Source organism: Palaemon carinicauda, chromosome 9 (assembly GCF_036898095.1).
Source record: "Palaemon carinicauda isolate YSFRI2023 chromosome 9, ASM3689809v2, whole genome shotgun sequence".
Taxonomy (NCBI): domain Eukaryota; kingdom Metazoa; phylum Arthropoda; class Malacostraca; order Decapoda; family Palaemonidae; genus Palaemon; species Palaemon carinicauda.
In genome coordinates, this window is record NC_090733.1 from 151,301,973 (window position 1) to 151,319,472 (window position 17,500).

A 17,500-nucleotide genomic window follows, 5' to 3' on the forward strand; every position below is an offset into this window, starting at 1 on the left:
GGACAGTGACAAAATCCCAGAGACTGACCATAAGTAGATATGACTAGCACTCAAGCCCTTTCACTATCATGCGAGGATCAGGGAGGGCCAGGCAATGGCTGCTGATGACTCAGCAAGTTGACCTACAGTATATTATTATTACTAGCCAAGCTACAACCCTAGTTGGAAAAGCAAGATGCTATAAGCCCAAGGGCTCCAACAGGAAAAAATAGCCCAGTGAGGAAAGGAAATAAGGAAATAAATAAATGATAGGAACAAATTAACAATAAATCATTCTAAAACAGTAACAGCGTCAAAACAGATATGTCCTATATAAACTATTAACAACGTCAAAAACAGATATGTCATATATAAACAATAAAAAGACTCATGTCAGCCTGGTCAACATAAAAATATTTGCTCCAACTTTGAACTTTTGAAGTTCTACTGATTCAACTACCCGATAGTGAGGTTCCACACATCACAAGAAACTATGCAGCTTGAGCGGATTCGAACACCAAACCAGTATATCGTCAGAGAGAAGCGTTTCTAATAGACCACCATAACCTTATTGTTCCAATTAATAAAATTGTTCACCGATGAATTGGAAGCTGAAACCTTGTAACTGTTACTTCTTTAATGAATGGATAACATATGTTTATTCATCAATATGGTGAAACTATTGTACGCGACCCGTCAAAAATTACAGCTAATTATTTAGATAGATATGCATACACAGATTCAACCCTTCCCACCCCCTTCCTTTTTCCTAACTATATCACCCGGGTATGACTACTCTTAACACCATACCCGAGGAAATGGGAGAGACCGAATAGTCAAACACTTGACATTGCCACTAAGTATGAGAGAAAAGATTTATATATATATATATATATATATATACATTATATGTGTTTGTATATTTATAGAACCGTAATTTCAACAAATTAAAGTTAAATCTTATTATTCTGGCTAAAATGACATGAATATCATTATGAATGTTTTAACTTTCTATGTATATCTAATATAGGAATAAATTACGATTACTTGTAGGCTAATTAACTGAATTATGCTGATGATTTAATAACTAATTGTCTCACTAATTTCACTGGAATAATTATTCATTGACAAAAGGAAGTGAAGCATAAATAATTCCGACCAAAATTAACATTTGTATATTTGTCGTCACATCCAGGAAGCATTTGACAGTTGGGAAAATTAATTCTTTTGTAGGTGTCAAAAATGATAATTAGTAAAAGGGTTTTTTTTAAACGAGTGTGACACTAGAAAATGTTCAAAATAAAAAAGGATGTATCCTGTTGTAGGAAAGCTATTTGTAATTTCCATCACTGTTAACATATGAATGTCGAGAGATGGTATTTACCTTGAGAAAGGGGACTTGATTTCGAGAGAGAGAGAGAGAGAGAGAGAGAGAGAGATAGAGAGAGAGAGAGAGAGAGAGAGAGAGAGATAGAGAGAGAGAGAGAGAGAGAGAGAGAGAGAGATAGAGAGAGAGAGGGGGGTGATGATATTAACAAAGTGAAGAAGTACTTTTCTCATTTATTTGTGTTTATGTATGCTTGTTTGGAGAGAGAGAGAGAGAGAGAGAGAGAGAGAGAGAGAGAGAGAGGGGGGGGTGATGATATTAACATAAAGTGAAGAAGTACTTTTCTCATTTATTTGTGTTTATGTATGCTTGTTTGGAGAGAGAGAGAGAGAGAGAGAGAGAGAGAGTGAGAGAGAGAGAGAGAGAGAGAGATGTTAACATAAAGAGTAGAAATAATTTTCTCATTTGATTCTCATTTGTTTATGTATGTTTGAGAGAGAGAGAGAGAGAGAGAGAGAGAGAGAGAGAGAATGTGATAATATTAACATAAAGAGTAGAAATACTTTTCTCATTTGCTCTCATTTGTGTTTTATGTATGTATGTATGTATGTATGTATGTTTGTTTGAGAGAGAGAGAGAGAGAGAGAGAGAGAGAGAGAGAGATGTTAACATAAAGAGTAGAAATAATTTTCTCATTTGATTCTCATTTGTTTATGTATGTTTGTTTGTTTGTTTGAGAGAGAGAGAGAGAGAGAGAGAGAGAGAGAGAATTTGTGATAATATTAACAAAGAGTATTGAAATACTTTTCTCATTCGATTCCACAACGCCATTAATACACATTGGATTGATTATTTTTTCATACTATTCACTGAATGGAGAAATATCAGTTTGCCCTTTTAGAGACAAACATTATACTGTAGCTTTTGAGACCATAAATTTATTTAATCTTCTAAAACGGTATTGTGTATGCGATGCATCTCTTGTTTCCATGACAAAGCATAGAGGAATAGGATATTATATAGTCAATTTTTTTTTAGTGAGGCAGATTTACACCGACTCGCAAGGGTGCCCTTTTAGCTCGGAAAAGTTCCCTGATAGCTGACTGGTTGGAAGTATTTTTGTCCGGATACTTCCGACAAATCAGCTGTCAGGAAACTTTTCCTAGCTAAAAGGGCACCCCTGCGAGTCGGTGCAAATCTGCCTCACTAAAAAAAATTGACTATGGTAGGTATATTCATTGACCATAATTTCAAGTCGACATAAATTGACACACTAAAACATTAATAGGAAATTATTTCATTTATATTTTACTTTTGATGGTTAATTTCGTTCTACATTTATGAATATTTTCATGCTAACATTTTTTTTTTTTTTTTGTAGTTACGTTTTATTGGAGGTAATTGTTGTGATTATATTTTCATCGTTAGGTTTCTTGCCATTATATTTTATCCCCACGTTCGGTAACCAGTGAAATACATATATATATATATATATATATATATATATATTTCATTTAGAAAGGAACTTTTTGGAGGTTTAGATCCAATTGAAAATTTACATGTAAATCTTTACTGTGATTAATTTTTCTATAATCTAAATAGAAAAATTCTTAATCCCATCAAACGAAGGGAATTTAATTTTATAAGTTTTTTAATGGACATCTGTTCAAAGGTTTAAAAGCCACTCATGAATGGCAGAGTTGAGGGGAGAGTGACATTGCCCTATCATGCAGGACAGTGCCTGAGAGACTGACCATATATACATATGATCAGCGCCCAAGCCAGGACCAAGAAGGGCCAGGCAATGGCTGCTGATGACTCAGCAGATAGACCTAAAGGCTCCCCAAAACCCCCATCCTATGCTCACAAGGATGGTGAGGTTACAGCGACCAAAGAAACTAACAAGTTTGAGGGGTACTCGAACCTCAGTCTGGCGTTCACCAGTCAGGGACGTTACACATCGGCCACCGCAAGCCGTTCTCTATGCTTTCTCTATTTTGGAGAGAAAACGGATTCTCAGTTTTACAGACTTTGCCATACTGCGTGATTGGTACGTTGAAATAGCCAGATATAGCGACACTAAAGTTTTATATTTCAATAATACCTGTAATCGAAGCACGCTGGAGAGGCATCAGAATATGAAAGAAAAAACGAACGAAAATGAAATTTTGAGTTGATTGCCGACAGGTTAGGCGTAATGATTTTTATCGTTTTTCGTTACCATTCTTTGCAGGTAAAGATATTTTTATTCGTTACCTAACCTTATGTTCGATCGTCAACTTATATTTTATTTTATACGTTGAAAACTTTGTTTCAGATAACGGTGGGTCAAAATTTGCTCAAAAAGTGATATTCTGAAAATATATTCAATTGTACTCTCTCTCTCTCTCTCTCTCTCTCTCTCTCTCTCTCTCTCTCTCTCTCTCTCTCTCTCTCTCTCTCTCTCTCTCTCTCTCTCTCTCCAAGAAGCATAAGTCAGTCCTGATAAAAAAAATTGAAAATGAGGAAACTTGTTCGCAAGAGTAGGATAGCATTATTTCATAATAAAGAAAGTAACGCCTCAATTTAAATGCAAGGATATATCTAGTTAATGAAGTGGTTACACAAACCCACACGAGGAACACTTTACCACATCCTTTAAAACCCCTGCTTGGTTATGGAAGACTATAGATCCTATAAAGGGGAAAGTAGGTTTAACTGGAGCTTTGGAAAGTTGGTCGGAACTTTTTGATATCTTGCCACGTAACTCAGCGGTCTTTTTTTTTTTTATTAATGGTAGGGAAACTAATCCACTCTAGACATATTCAGGCTTACGTTTTTATGTGTTTATAAATATAGCAACCATATAACACATACACACACACACACACGCACACACACACATATATATATATATATATATATATATATGTGTGTGTGTGTGTGTGTATATATATATACATATATATATGTATATATATATATACATACATACATGCATATATATGTATGCTTATGTGTATAAGAAGATAAAGAGTATATGTTTGCTCTGTAACCAATTACTTTAATGTTTTGTATCAATAATTCTTCAGCATTATCTTGATCGGAAAGTAATCTGCCTATTGGATGTTTTTGACATTTGGCATTGTCTTATCAAACCATATTTGTTTGTGTTCATGTGTGTTTGTTTGCTATTTTGAGAGAGAGAGAGAGAGAGAGAGAGAGAGAGAGAGAGAGAGAGAGAGAGAGAGAGAGAGAGAGAGAGAGAGAGTTTCAAATTTTGTAACAACGTCGAGTCACGAGTGGAGGTCAATAACACAAATATTTCTGACTTGTATCTTATTACATTTTTGTTTCTCAGCACCTGATGCTCATTTTCATACCGTTATGGAACCCCTCATCTCCCCCCCCCCACCCCCCACCCCACCCCACCCAGTTCTTCCCTTTCTTCGTAAGCATCTACGAGCTTACGATTAGAAATTTCCTTGCGGTCGGTGAAAGGGAAAAAACGTAGGAAAAAAGAAAGTCGAACACGAATGTCTTTTCAAAAGTGGCCCCATCTGCAAATTTTCCCACTTCCTCTTGTCACGTCTTGGAGAAACGTTTAGGAGAAGCTGACAACTATTTTTTTCTTTGATAACTCGCGTTTGTATTACAGGAAAGTGTGCTTACTGTATCATATTTAATATAATTGCGCGTGTTATTGGATATATGTGTGTATGAAGAGTTTACTTGTGAGGATTATTATTATTATTATTATTATTATTATTATTACTAGCCAAGCTACAATCCTAGTTGGAAAAGCAAGATGCTATAAGCCCAAAGGCTCCAACAGGGAAAAATATTTGTACGAAACTTGGTTCTTGTTTAAAATAAACTACTTATGGTTGTAAGATACTCATATTAATTATTTAAAATAAACATATTTTCAAATTAGATATCTCCATACGCCTTTTTCCGTTATTGATACTTATGCTAACCGACATGTCGAAGCTTAGCCTATTATGCATTAGAGTGGTTTTGGTATAGTATACCCATGCTATCGTCGACCTTAAGGACAGCGTTTTTGTCAAATGGCACAATTTTAATTTTGCAGCTTATTGAGCGGTTCTATAATTACGTTTTATTCAATATTTCATCATTCCAACTGAATCTTTTGGGATATATTTTTTTTTCTTTTCTTTTTATCCAAGGTTAGTGCTGTAGCCCCGCTAATTTTGTTTTTAAGAAAGCATGGTTATCTCATTATCACCTCATCAATATTTATAGATACTTATATTGTTTATGGCATCATATTAATGTTCCTGAATGCTTTCATTTTTTATGGAACCTTGTTACCTCTCCTAGATGTTTGTGTTATGACACTTCGCAGCCTATCTTAGATGCTTTGATCGTCTGTGATACCGTGTTACCCTTTTTTTTAGATGTTTGTATACCAATAAAGCACCCATACAATTAAAAGTAACGGTAATATAACAGAAGATTGAAACATTATTATTATTATTATTATTATTATTATTATTATTATTATTATTATTATTATTATTAATAACTAAGCTACAATCATAGTTGGAACATCAGGATGGTATAAGCCCAAGGCCTCCAAAAGGGAGAGAGCCCAGTGAAAAAAAACCAAAAAACAAGGAAATAAATAAAATACAAGAAAAGTAATGAACAAATTAGAATAACATGCTTCATGAACAGTAACAACATTGAAATAGATTTTCTTAAATAATCTATGAAACATAACATGCTTCATGAACAGTAACATTAAAATAGATTTTCTTAAATAATCTACAAAATGAGACTTGTGTCGCCTTGTTCAGCAAGAAAACATTCGCTGCAAATTTGAACTATTGAAGTTCGACCGATTAAACTACGTGATTAGGAAGATCATTCCACCAGTTAGTCAGAGCTGGAATAAAACTTCTAGAGTACTGTGTAGTATTGAGCCTCGTGGTAGAGAAGGCATGGCTATTAGAATTAACTGCATGGGAGTTGCTTTCATCAGATGTGTCTCAGTAGCTCAAGACTTTCAGCAAGGGACAGTTTGCAGGTTGGTCAATAGATTATCCAGTACCATCGCGTCGAGAAGTAATGAAAGATCAGAATCATCTATGAAACAATTTCTTTGATCGAGTATAACTCAGTTTCATTACATCAAGGCAAGTTAAATAATACTTTTTTATTTTTCAGATGATTTATTTTCAATTTTTTTTTTTTTTTTTTTTTTTTTTTTTTTTTACATGCGAACTTTCAACTAATTTCTTTCTTCTTCTTCTTCTTCCAGGGGAGCATCCAGATGGCCAAGCTCTTGAACTACAGCGTGACCGACCGCGTGTGGAAGTGCTCCTATGACAGCCAGTTCGGTCCAGGCTGGCGCCCACCTCTCCTTGGTTAGAGATCTTGTCTCGCAACCTTCTACTAATGCAAATGAAAAGACTTTCAAAAGCAAATCTTCATGCCTCCTTCAACCAAAACAGTAATAAAAAAAAAAAATACTAACTCGCTACCTGGACTACTACTACTACTACTGCTACTGCTACTACTACGCCCCTCTGCCCTCACGCCCGCGAGCAGAATGAAATTAACTACGCAAACATCGCCCAGAAATAGAGTTTGCTCGCTATTTCTTTCTTTTAGAGACTTATTTTTTATGAAATTGGAAGTGAACTAATAGTATGTTTAGGTAGCTAACTGATTTGCTTGTGTAAGGTATTAAAAACATTGTATATTTTTTGTTTATATTTGTGCCATTTTAGCGTTTAATGCTTTTCTTTTATGAATCTTTTATTGTCTTCTTTTACCAACTAGCAATCTATCATTTGCTCATTTGAGGAAAATTTCCGATGTGATTGTATTTTTTTCTGTATATATTTCTAAGTATGGAAAGCTTTTGTGATATGACTAACCAAATCTAGTAGAAGAAAAATTCATTTATTTACTTGAAACTTGTTTGTTTTTTCTTGTAGGATCTGCATGGACAGAGGCATTTGTTAGCCGTGAAACGGCCTATAGATATCTGAAGATTAATCGATAATTATTAATAATATAATGTTCAAAACATATTACATATGGAGTAATTGTCATCACAGTCATTTGTGAAGGAGGGATAACAATTCATAAACGAAGGAACTTTGAAAATTATTGAAAAAAACATGAAATTATATCATTATGCAAGTTCACTTTCCCAGTGTGAATTCAAACACGCCATCGTGCAGATACTCAACCATTTGGAAGACAAGATTTATTTTTAAGAAGGACTCGTCGACGATTACTTTAAGCTCTTGTTAGCCCTTCTTGTTTTTTTTTTTTTTAAATATACTTTCCATCTCCTTTTACCGTGAACTTATATAAGTACAAACAGGGCTTCACGCAGGAGACACGCTCTGCTTGAGCATAATGTGAGAATTTCAGTGGCAGTGAGGGCCCTTTATTTGCAGTGTTTTATTTCAAGAACTTCAAAATACATCTAGATATATATTGGTCTGGGAACAATAATTAAGATAAAAGAATATTTATATGTAACAAATCATATTTCTTTGTTAGTAAACATACGTTTTGGGTTTGGAGACTGCAGGGGAAAATTAAATTCTTGATAAATTACTTATGATGCCAATTTTGGAAGATCAAATTCTGAATTTTGGCACGGGCAATCAAATTCCGCTATTTGATTACTATAAACGATAATTGTATTAGATTAGCAGTCTTCAAAAAAAAAAATAATGTAGATCAATATTTCTGGGCTTATCCTTCAAGAAAAAATCTTGATAAAGCCCACATCTTGTTATCTTTCAAATGTTGAGAGAAAGAGAATGTGTGCATTGCAAATCAAGATGTTTTTGTTGTTGACACTAAAGGTAAAGTGTGTTTTTTTTTGTTGTGTGTTTCTTTGCCTTGTGAAGCTCAGCATTTTTGGCGAGGGAATTGTTTCAAGCACTAGTTAATGAGAAGACACCCTTAACTTCAATCCTTTATGAAAGAGAGTAAGTATACTTGTATGCTATAGGTAATTCCTCCCGTGCGACTGCAGTATGTGTGAGACTCGACTTAGCTTTTGTTGCTCGGAACCGTTCGCTTTGATTTATAAATAAAAAATTTCCCTGGATATGACGAACCTTTTTGATGTGAGTTTTATTTTTTAGATAGCGATCGTTATGGGACTGATCGCCAGTTGCTTTTGGCTTGGATACTTCCCCCTTCCAGACAATTCCAAGAGGATATTATTAAGATAGCTGTGTAGATCTGATCACTGTTGCGTTGTTTAGTGAAAGGTCATTTTTGGCGGGAACAAAAGTGGCTCAGTGTTAAGCTTCAAACAATGTTAGTCATCAGTGTTCATTGCTTTTTTTTTTCCTTTTCCACCAACTAGAGAAGCATTTAAGATGCCACGGTTTTTTTCGATTATTAAGATGAATATTTTATGTGTTGAAGCTGTGTGTAGCTCCTAGATATTGGGAAGTAACGGTCAAACGGATTTGAATTTTGAATTTTTAAATTCTTCTTGGTTGAGGGAAAGTAGTTATATTGCAATGCAATTCATGACTTTGTGGAAGACAAAGGCGTAAGGAGACTAGTTTTGTGTCTAGATATCCCTATTGAGTGGTAGTTTTTCAAGCTTAATAAGTCCATGTTACTAGTAGCTCGTTTGCGGATCGGGGGAAGGAGCGATTTTTTTGTTTCTTCGTCGTTATTAGCATTTCCAGGACTTGATTAAATGTTCACATGTCGATTTACGACTTTATGAAAATTAATGTCTTAAGAACTTCCGATAAAAATATACTTAATAGATTCTTTCGTAATGGTCTTTGAAAGCGATGTTTGTCAACCAGAAGTTTCCCATTGAACAAAATAGCAGATCAAAATAATGTAAACAGCCTTTTTGGTGGACCTTATTCATTGTGGGAAATGTCTTTATAACTCGACATTTGAAAGAGTGGAGTCAATTTTATGGTAACTTCAAAAGCCATCGATTCTCATATAGAAATACACGTCAATTTTTGCTTTCCCAAAACAACAGATTAATTTGGAATTGGTTCGTGTAGCAAAAATAAGCTATTAAACGTTATTCATAGTTCGATTTCGTGATTAAAGGATATATATATATATATATATATATATATAAACATATATATATATAAATATATATATATATATATATTTTTTTTTTTTGCAACGTAATATGGAAAAATATATATTTTCTTGATGAGCAGGTTATTTTTTTCTTTCAGAAAATATTAACAACACCGTGGCTCATCGATGCTAAGATAGAGTATTTTTTTTATCATTCTTTAATTTTATTTATATATATAAAAAACGTTTCTTATCAAGTCTTCATAATGAAAAAAAAAAGGAAAACGAGAAAATCACAGAAGAAAATAGTCATCATTGTAATTTATATCAAATTTGTAGATATTGACAAACCCTGATTTTACTCTACGAAAAATATATGGTAAAATTTCATGAAACATTGGAATCTAATCAATTATCTAATTTTATTAGGCCATGGAGTGGAATGATAAATTCTTTTATTTTCGTGAATGTTGCTTTTATAATGACATCAGGGTTTTCTGATATTTGCCGATGCAGATTTTCCATTCTTTTGTCTAACCTTCCATAAATATTTTTAAACGTCATAAAATAATTAAATTATTATTTACGACTTTTCTCATTCATTTTCATTCACAGTTTCATGAATTTTCGTTAAAGAATCGTAAAAGATATGTATAATTATCTTTGAATTTCCTTGAATTATTCAATACAGTAGCGTAAAACATATGTACAATTATCTCTGCATTTCCTTGAATTATTCAATACAATAGCGTAAAAGATATGTACAATTATCTTTGAATTTCCTTGAATTATTCTATACAATAGTCGATAAAATTGCCTCCACTTATTCTCAATGTTATCAAAAGAGAAAAAACAATATTCAGATGTTTCCAGCTATTGTCCTTTGATTCATAAAACACTTATTGACTCGGCACAAGCGCATTATCATCACTTTGATTTTAATTGATCGTTGCTTATAGTGTCAAAACTAATCATTGCGAAACTGTGATATATTGTTTATTTGATATTCATTCTGAAACGCTGTGCCAATGTAGACTTTGGAGCAGGGTTGCCAGGTTGGCCTTTTTTGGGCCAAAAACCTCCAAATTTTGTCCTTTTTTTGTGCAAGATACCTAAATTTGTCCTTTTTAAAATTGGTTAGCCTTAAATGCTATATTTTCGGCCTTTTTCTACTATTAGGTTGGCCTTTTAAAGCTGCAGTTGATCAGACGTTGGCCTTTTCTCATTTGGAAAACCTGGCGACCCTGCGTTTGGAGAGAGAGAAGTGAATGTGACTGCTACGTTTGTTTATTTATACACGTTTTGATAGTGGGTAACAGTCGCGCAATTATGCTGCTGGCCGAGTGTGAAAGGCATATCGCAGTATTACGACGATAATAATCATAATAACAATAAGACAATTAAAAGGAAAATGTAGTTCGGTCTTAGCATGATCCGTTTTTGCGCCATCGGTGGCAAATTTCCCTTCGGTAGATAAAGTGGCGTTGCGCAAAATGACCTAAGAAGTTTAGTGGAGTCGGCTCTAAAAGAGTTTTCATTTGTTGGAGCATCACGATAAAGTCTAGAGCCCTAAAAAGGGCTTGAAAAGCCCGGTGCCAAAAGCAGAAAGGAAATGCTAAGAGATCCTTCTTTTTGGAAGTTTACATGACTCAATTTTAAAAGCATCCGATTTTAGAATGCGATTCCAAGAAAAATTTCATCTTTTAGGTTTTTCTGAGGAGAACTTGCTTCTGGAAGACGGTTTTGAAAGAGGCTTTGCTGGAGTTCATTTTATTTTAGACAATTTCCAGGTGGTTTTAGAGGATTCCTTTATTGAGGCAGCTGGTCTACGAGAATTCTAAATGAGCAGTTCTACAAGACTTCTAACAACCTGTTCTAGAAGACGTCTAGCAAGTAGTTCTAGAAGATTTATAAACAATCAGTTCAAGAAGACTTCTACCAAGCGGTTCTAGATTTCTAAACAAGCGGGATCTACAAGACTTCTAACAATCTGTTCTAGAAGGCATCTAACAAGTAGTTCTAGATGATTTCCAAACAAGCAGGTCTACAGGACTACTAACAGCCAATTCTAGATGTTCAACAAGCAGTTCTAGGAGATTTCTAATCAAGCAATTCTAAAAGACTTCTAACAAGCGGTTCTAGATTATTTCCTAACAAGCGAGTATAGGAGACTTCTAAGAACCGGTTCTAGAAGACGTTTAACAAATGGTTAAAGAAGATTGCTAAACTAACAGTTCTAGGAGACTTCTAACAACCATTTCTAAACGTTTTCTAAACAAGCCAGTCTACAAGACGTTGAACAAGCGGTTCTAGGAGATTTCTAAACAAGCTGGTTTAGAAGATTTCTAAATAGGCGGTGAAAGACTTCTAAACAGGCAGACCTAGAAAATTTCTAAACAGGTGGTTCTAGAGGATTTCTAAACAAGCCGTTTCAGAAGATTTTTAAACAGGTGGTTCTAGAGGATTTCTAAACAAGCCGTTTTTAGAAGATTTCTAAACAGGTGGTTCTAGAGGATTTCTAAACAAGCCGTTTTTAGAAGATATCTAAACAGGTGGTTCTAGAGAATTTCTAAACAAGCACTTTTAGAAGATTTCTAAACAGGTGGTTCTAGATGATTTCTATACAAGCCGTTTTAGAAGATTTCTAAACGAACAGTTTCAGGTTTCTAAACATGCGGTTTCAGAAGATCTTCTCGTTTAGAAACCCGTTTTCAAAATGCCGCTCTATTTTGCCGAAGGAAAATTTGAATATGTGAATGTGCATGTTTTTAATTACCGTTGTCCTCTTCATGTTATTGACGTGAGGATGATAATGTTACATATAAATAGATATATCAATATATATATATATATTTCATATTAGTAAGGCAATACAAACTCCCTATTCTTTGGATATATATGTATATATGCATATGCGATGTATATTTATAAGTATATGTATGCATATGCGTGTATATGCTGATATATGTTATGTAAGATGCCTCATATATTAGTATCCCTATGTAGCGTTTTTTTGGAGATGTAAAGGACTTGATTTTTACTGGTTTCCATAAGGCCAATTCGTTACAGTTGAATGTACGTTCTGTGATGGATAATCTATTCACTATGAATTTATCCCTGAGCTAGTTATTTCTGTAAATATTCTCCTTCTTTAAACGTTAATTGTGATATGGATTTTTGACGGTATCTTAATCTTTTGATTTGATGTCTTTATTTATAAATATTAAAATGGGAAAGCTGAAGGAAAAGCTAATTGTATTTATATAAGGTTACTGACATATACTCGTACCGTAAAGTTTACATATCACCAGTTCGATTCAGGTTTAATTATTAAACGAATTTCGAATAATTAATAGTAATTCTCTTTGTTTATCACTGTCTGTTTTTTATGAATACCTTTAGATGACTGAATCGGCACAACTTGAATTAATTTCTCTTACGTCTGGCAGCACGGTGTGTGTGTGTTTACCTCCGGGTGCCAGATGTGATGCAGACTGATGGTTCTTCTTCTTTAGACCTTGCCGTCAAGGATGATACAAATTGATGATCTGGGGAGCTGTAAATATAGCCCCCAGAATGATTTACTTGGCGTTTTTTGTATTGTTATTCGGTGTTTCTTTGATAGTGAAAGATTCATCATACGACACTATAAAGGATATATGTGATAAACCTAACCCACCGATCTTTCCCCCCTGTAGATCTCATTTGTCAATAAAAGAAAATAAATGGTTGGTACAATCATTCTAAATGTGCATATCTGTGGGGTTTGTATTTCCCGCCAACTTCTTTCGTTTCGCCTTTGGTTTGTAACGGCCCAATTTTTTGGCCGAGATGAAAACCTATGGGTTCGCTTTCTTTATTTTCTTTCTTAAAAGAGAGTCAAGGAACTGTGTTTTTGACTCCATATGCGGAGTAATCTATACTCTTTCCAAATCTGTTGTTTAGTGGAGAGAAATGCTAAGCATTTTCCCGCTTTCTGTTGTCGTCAGTTGGGTGTAATGCACAGTCTGCACTTCTGCACGCCTGTCACCTGTGATGCAGGTGTCATGTTGACACCTGTTTACTAAGATTGTTCCAGTAATCTTTGCTCTGTTATACTCCCCAGGTGTATTTAATCAACTCTAGCGTCATAATCTTGACTGTAATTTTCCTCCTCCAATAGATAGTCACTTTCTGGGGGTACGCGAACCTTAACTAAAAAAAAAAAATAGGGAAAAACAAATAAATCTCGCTGCCAAACGTTGTCTTCGATGAAGACAGCCTTTGACAATATTCCTCTGACGATTAAAACAAAAACAAAAAGTTGTCAGATGTACACTTGCTCACCGAAAGGCAGGTAACAGTATGTTGTGAGTTCACGAGGAAGCTGAAATAAATCTCTTTTTCAGGCAAATAAACTCTCTGAAGATAATATCTCATTCTCTCTTGTCTGAAGGAGAATGCCTTAATATTCATGAATAAAAATATGTATAATCTGGCCTTTGAAGGCACTGTTCCATTTTTTTTCCGCAGGTGGTGTAATAATCTCATTACTAAATGATATTATCCTATAGGTAATAAAGACCCATTCCTGTTTCTCTCCTCTGAATCTGTTCAGTGAATCAGCGACAGGATTTCACGTCTCAAGACTTTTTCAACTTTCCTCCGAGGTTGTTTCTCAGTAAATGTAAAATGCACATCATATCTGTAAATGATAATTAAAAGTTTTGCTGTACGCTTGTTGTCGACCAACGTATCTCATTTGTAAAAACAAAACGACAGAATAAAAGCTTAATTTTGATGGTCTAACTTACTAAATTGCAATTTATGGCAATACATTTTCGCACATATGAATATATGAATGAATGTTATGTAGGTTAAAGCTTATGTATTTGCGAGAGGGTAATACAAGTGTACACATATGAATGAATGTTATGTAGGTTAAAGCTTATGTATTTGCGAGAGGGTAATACAAATGTGCACATATGAATATATGTATGAATGTTATGTAGGTTAAAGCTTATGTATTTGCGAGAGGGTAATACAAGTGTGCACATATGAATATATGTATGAATGTTATGTAGGTTAAAGTTTATGTATTTGCGAGAGGGTAATACATGTGCGCACATATGAATATATGTATGAATGTTATGTAGGTTAAAGGTTATGTATATGCGAGAGGGTAATACAAGTGTGCACATATGAATATATGTATGATTGTTATGTAGGTTAAAGCTTATGTACTTGCGAGTATATATTTATTTTATTATTTATCAAATTTAAATAATGTAATACGTCATTGGCTTTTCTCACTTATCCGGAAAGGTTATAATTAAATCAGGTACGTTTTAAATCGCATTGAAAGTTGAGTTGATCGTAAAGTCTTGATTCCCTGTTGGAGCCCTTTGCAAAGTTATTGATACTTTATAATGATGTATCAGACTGACGTTCGAACTCAACAAAGCATCTGTTGATTTAACTTCAGTTAATGAGACAAAATCAGATCTGGGAAATTCTTAGTCCCGTCTTGTTATCCGGAATTCTGTCTTAAATTGAAAGTGTTTATTTTTTTTGTTTTTTTTTTTTTAAACAAGTTCATAACTGTCATTATTTTCTATATGCAGAGAAAATCTGTTTGCTAACAGCAATATAATTCATTTTATATAATGCATTAGCCTAACATGCTATTCATCTCGAGTGAAAGATATGAATGAATGAAACTAAACTTTTGAAACCTATGTCAAAATCAAGCTTTTGTCTGATAAAACTGGAAGAACTTGTCATTTTAATAAGAGATCTTTCGTATGTTGGAAGATGGTTGCATCCCAGTCTCATCCAGCACCTACGTACATCCGTACAGCAAAGTTTTGTTATGTGTTGCAATTACCAATTACGGATATACCCTTATATTTTCACACACATCTTGTATAGCCTAGATTAATGAATGCATCTGTAACTTTGTGTTTTATTAACCTTTCTGTGTTGAATGATGAGGTCTCATGACTAATCACTTATGAATATATCATTTCCTGTTTTTGCTTGGAACCTATATACAGCTCATACATAGGTTTATGTGTATATATATATATATATACATACATATATATATTGTGTATATATACACGCACACACATATATATATATGTGTGTGTGTGTATAAACACAACGTGTGTGTATATATATATATATATATATATATATATATATATATATTGTAGTGTACATAGAGTGTATATATAAGATAATTATATATATATATATATATATATATATATATATATATATATATATATATATTGTGTACATAAACACAACGTATATATATATATATATATATATATTTATATATATATATATATATATATATATATATATATATGTATATTGTGTACATATACACAACGTATATATATATATATATATATATATAATTATATATATATATATTATATATATATATAAAATAATTATATTTACATTGTATACAAACACATATATATGTTTATGCTGTACATATAAGTATATGATATATAATGTATATTTACTGTACAAATTCATTTATTTAATCCTTTTTTTTAACATATGTTTTTTTTTTATTTTATCACAAATCGATCATTTTGATTCATTCTATACGGTTATTAATATAGAAAGATAAAAAGCAAGGATTCACATTATAGAGCACTTTAATTACATTTTACAGGAAGGTCAAACAGATATATGATTTTGGAACTAGTTAGAATCTAGCAGCGTTATGTATAAGATTTTTCATAATTCTGACCGTCCTTTGCATTCAGATCTCGGACAGTACCATCCTGTTCGTAATACTAGGTTTGCAATTCATCCTAATAGGCCTTCTCCAACATGAGGCTCAATACTACACAGTATTCTAGAAGTTTTATTCCACTCATGACTAAGTTGTGGAATGATCTTCCCAATCAGGAAGGTTAATCGATAAAAGTTGAAATTTACAGCGGTTGTTTTTATGTTGAACAGGCTTACACAAGTCTCTTTTTATAGTTCATTTATGAAAGAATATTTTTAATGTTACTCTTCTTAAAATATATTATTTTAATAGTTCATTACTCCTCTTATAGTTTATTTATATCCTTTTTTCCTCTCCTCACTAGAGATTTGGGCTTATAGCATCATGCTTTTCCAATTAGGGTTGTAGCTTGGTTAGTAATGATAATAATAATAATCTGAACCTTCAGATAAAATGTACAGCTATGATCTCTTTCCGAAAATTATTATGAAAGGCTAAATAGATTTGACTATTTCAAAGTATGCTAGAAAAAAGCTTCTATAGATTATTACTATAATACCAAGGAAGATTCTCTGTATAAGATTCTTATTGAAAAAGATCAACCTATACTCCTTTTTTTTAATGAGGCGCATTTGCACTGACTCGCAGTGGTGCCCTTTTAGCTCGGAAAAGTTTCCTACTACCTGATTGGTTAGAATTATCTTGTCCAACCAATCAGAGATCAGGAAACTTTCCCGAGCTAAAAGGGCACCCCTGCGAGTCGGTGCAAATCTGCCTCACTAAAATGAATTGACTATAGGAGGACTAGTTTCTTATTAATCTTAGCTTCTCATAAATACTAAAAGACAGTTCTAAATTAATTAAAAAACAGATGCAGCTGTTTTTGGTCCTCTGTTGGACAAAGGCACCTAACATGCCTTTATTCAAACATGAGGGTTTGGCCAGTTTTCATCACCTCGCTGGCTAGTACCAATTGGTGATGGTGGGAGACTTATGCCTGATCTCTCACAGCAAAACAACCTAGCATGGGTGGACCTGATAGTGGTAATACAGTAAACGCTTTCACCACGTTAAGGTATCACCATTCAGAAATATATATATATATAGAGAGAGAGAGAGAGAGAGAGAGAGAGAGAGAGAGAGAGAGAGAGAGAGATACAGTATATTTATATATACATATATGTATATGTATATATGTAAATATATATATATATATATATATATATATATACATTATGAATGTTTTTAAGTCAAGCGAACACAATACTTGTCAAACCAGAAGGGTCTCGCCTTAAAAAAAACCGAAATGGCTTTAGGACTATATTTTTTATGTTTATATAAATCTGATCTCTTTTAGAAAAATACCATAAAAAATATATTACCATGAAGCCAAGGCAGCT

At 33.4% G+C, this 17,500-nt stretch overlaps 1 protein-coding gene and 1 long non-coding RNA gene across 2 annotated transcripts in view; both read left to right on the top strand.

Moving 5' to 3' along the window:
- The window catches only part of LOC137646697 (kielin/chordin-like protein), a 191,267-nt gene extending 181,893 nt beyond the window's left edge, over window positions 1-9,374 (top strand). Inside the window, exon 7 of the mRNA XM_068379805.1 lies at window positions 6,576-9,374. Within this exon, the coding sequence (XP_068235906.1) occupies window positions 6,576-6,686 (111 nt within the window). The 3' untranslated portion in view covers window positions 6,687-9,374. The remainder of the gene's footprint in view (window positions 1-6,575) is intronic.
- A 102-nt stretch (window positions 9,375-9,476) lies between these two features.
- Window positions 9,477-15,293, top strand: LOC137647281 (uncharacterized). Its single transcript, XR_011045563.1, has 2 exons — window positions 9,477-14,213; window positions 14,278-15,293. It is a non-coding gene; the product is annotated as an uncharacterized lncRNA (long non-coding RNA).
- Window positions 15,294-17,500: the final 2,207 nt, after the last annotated feature.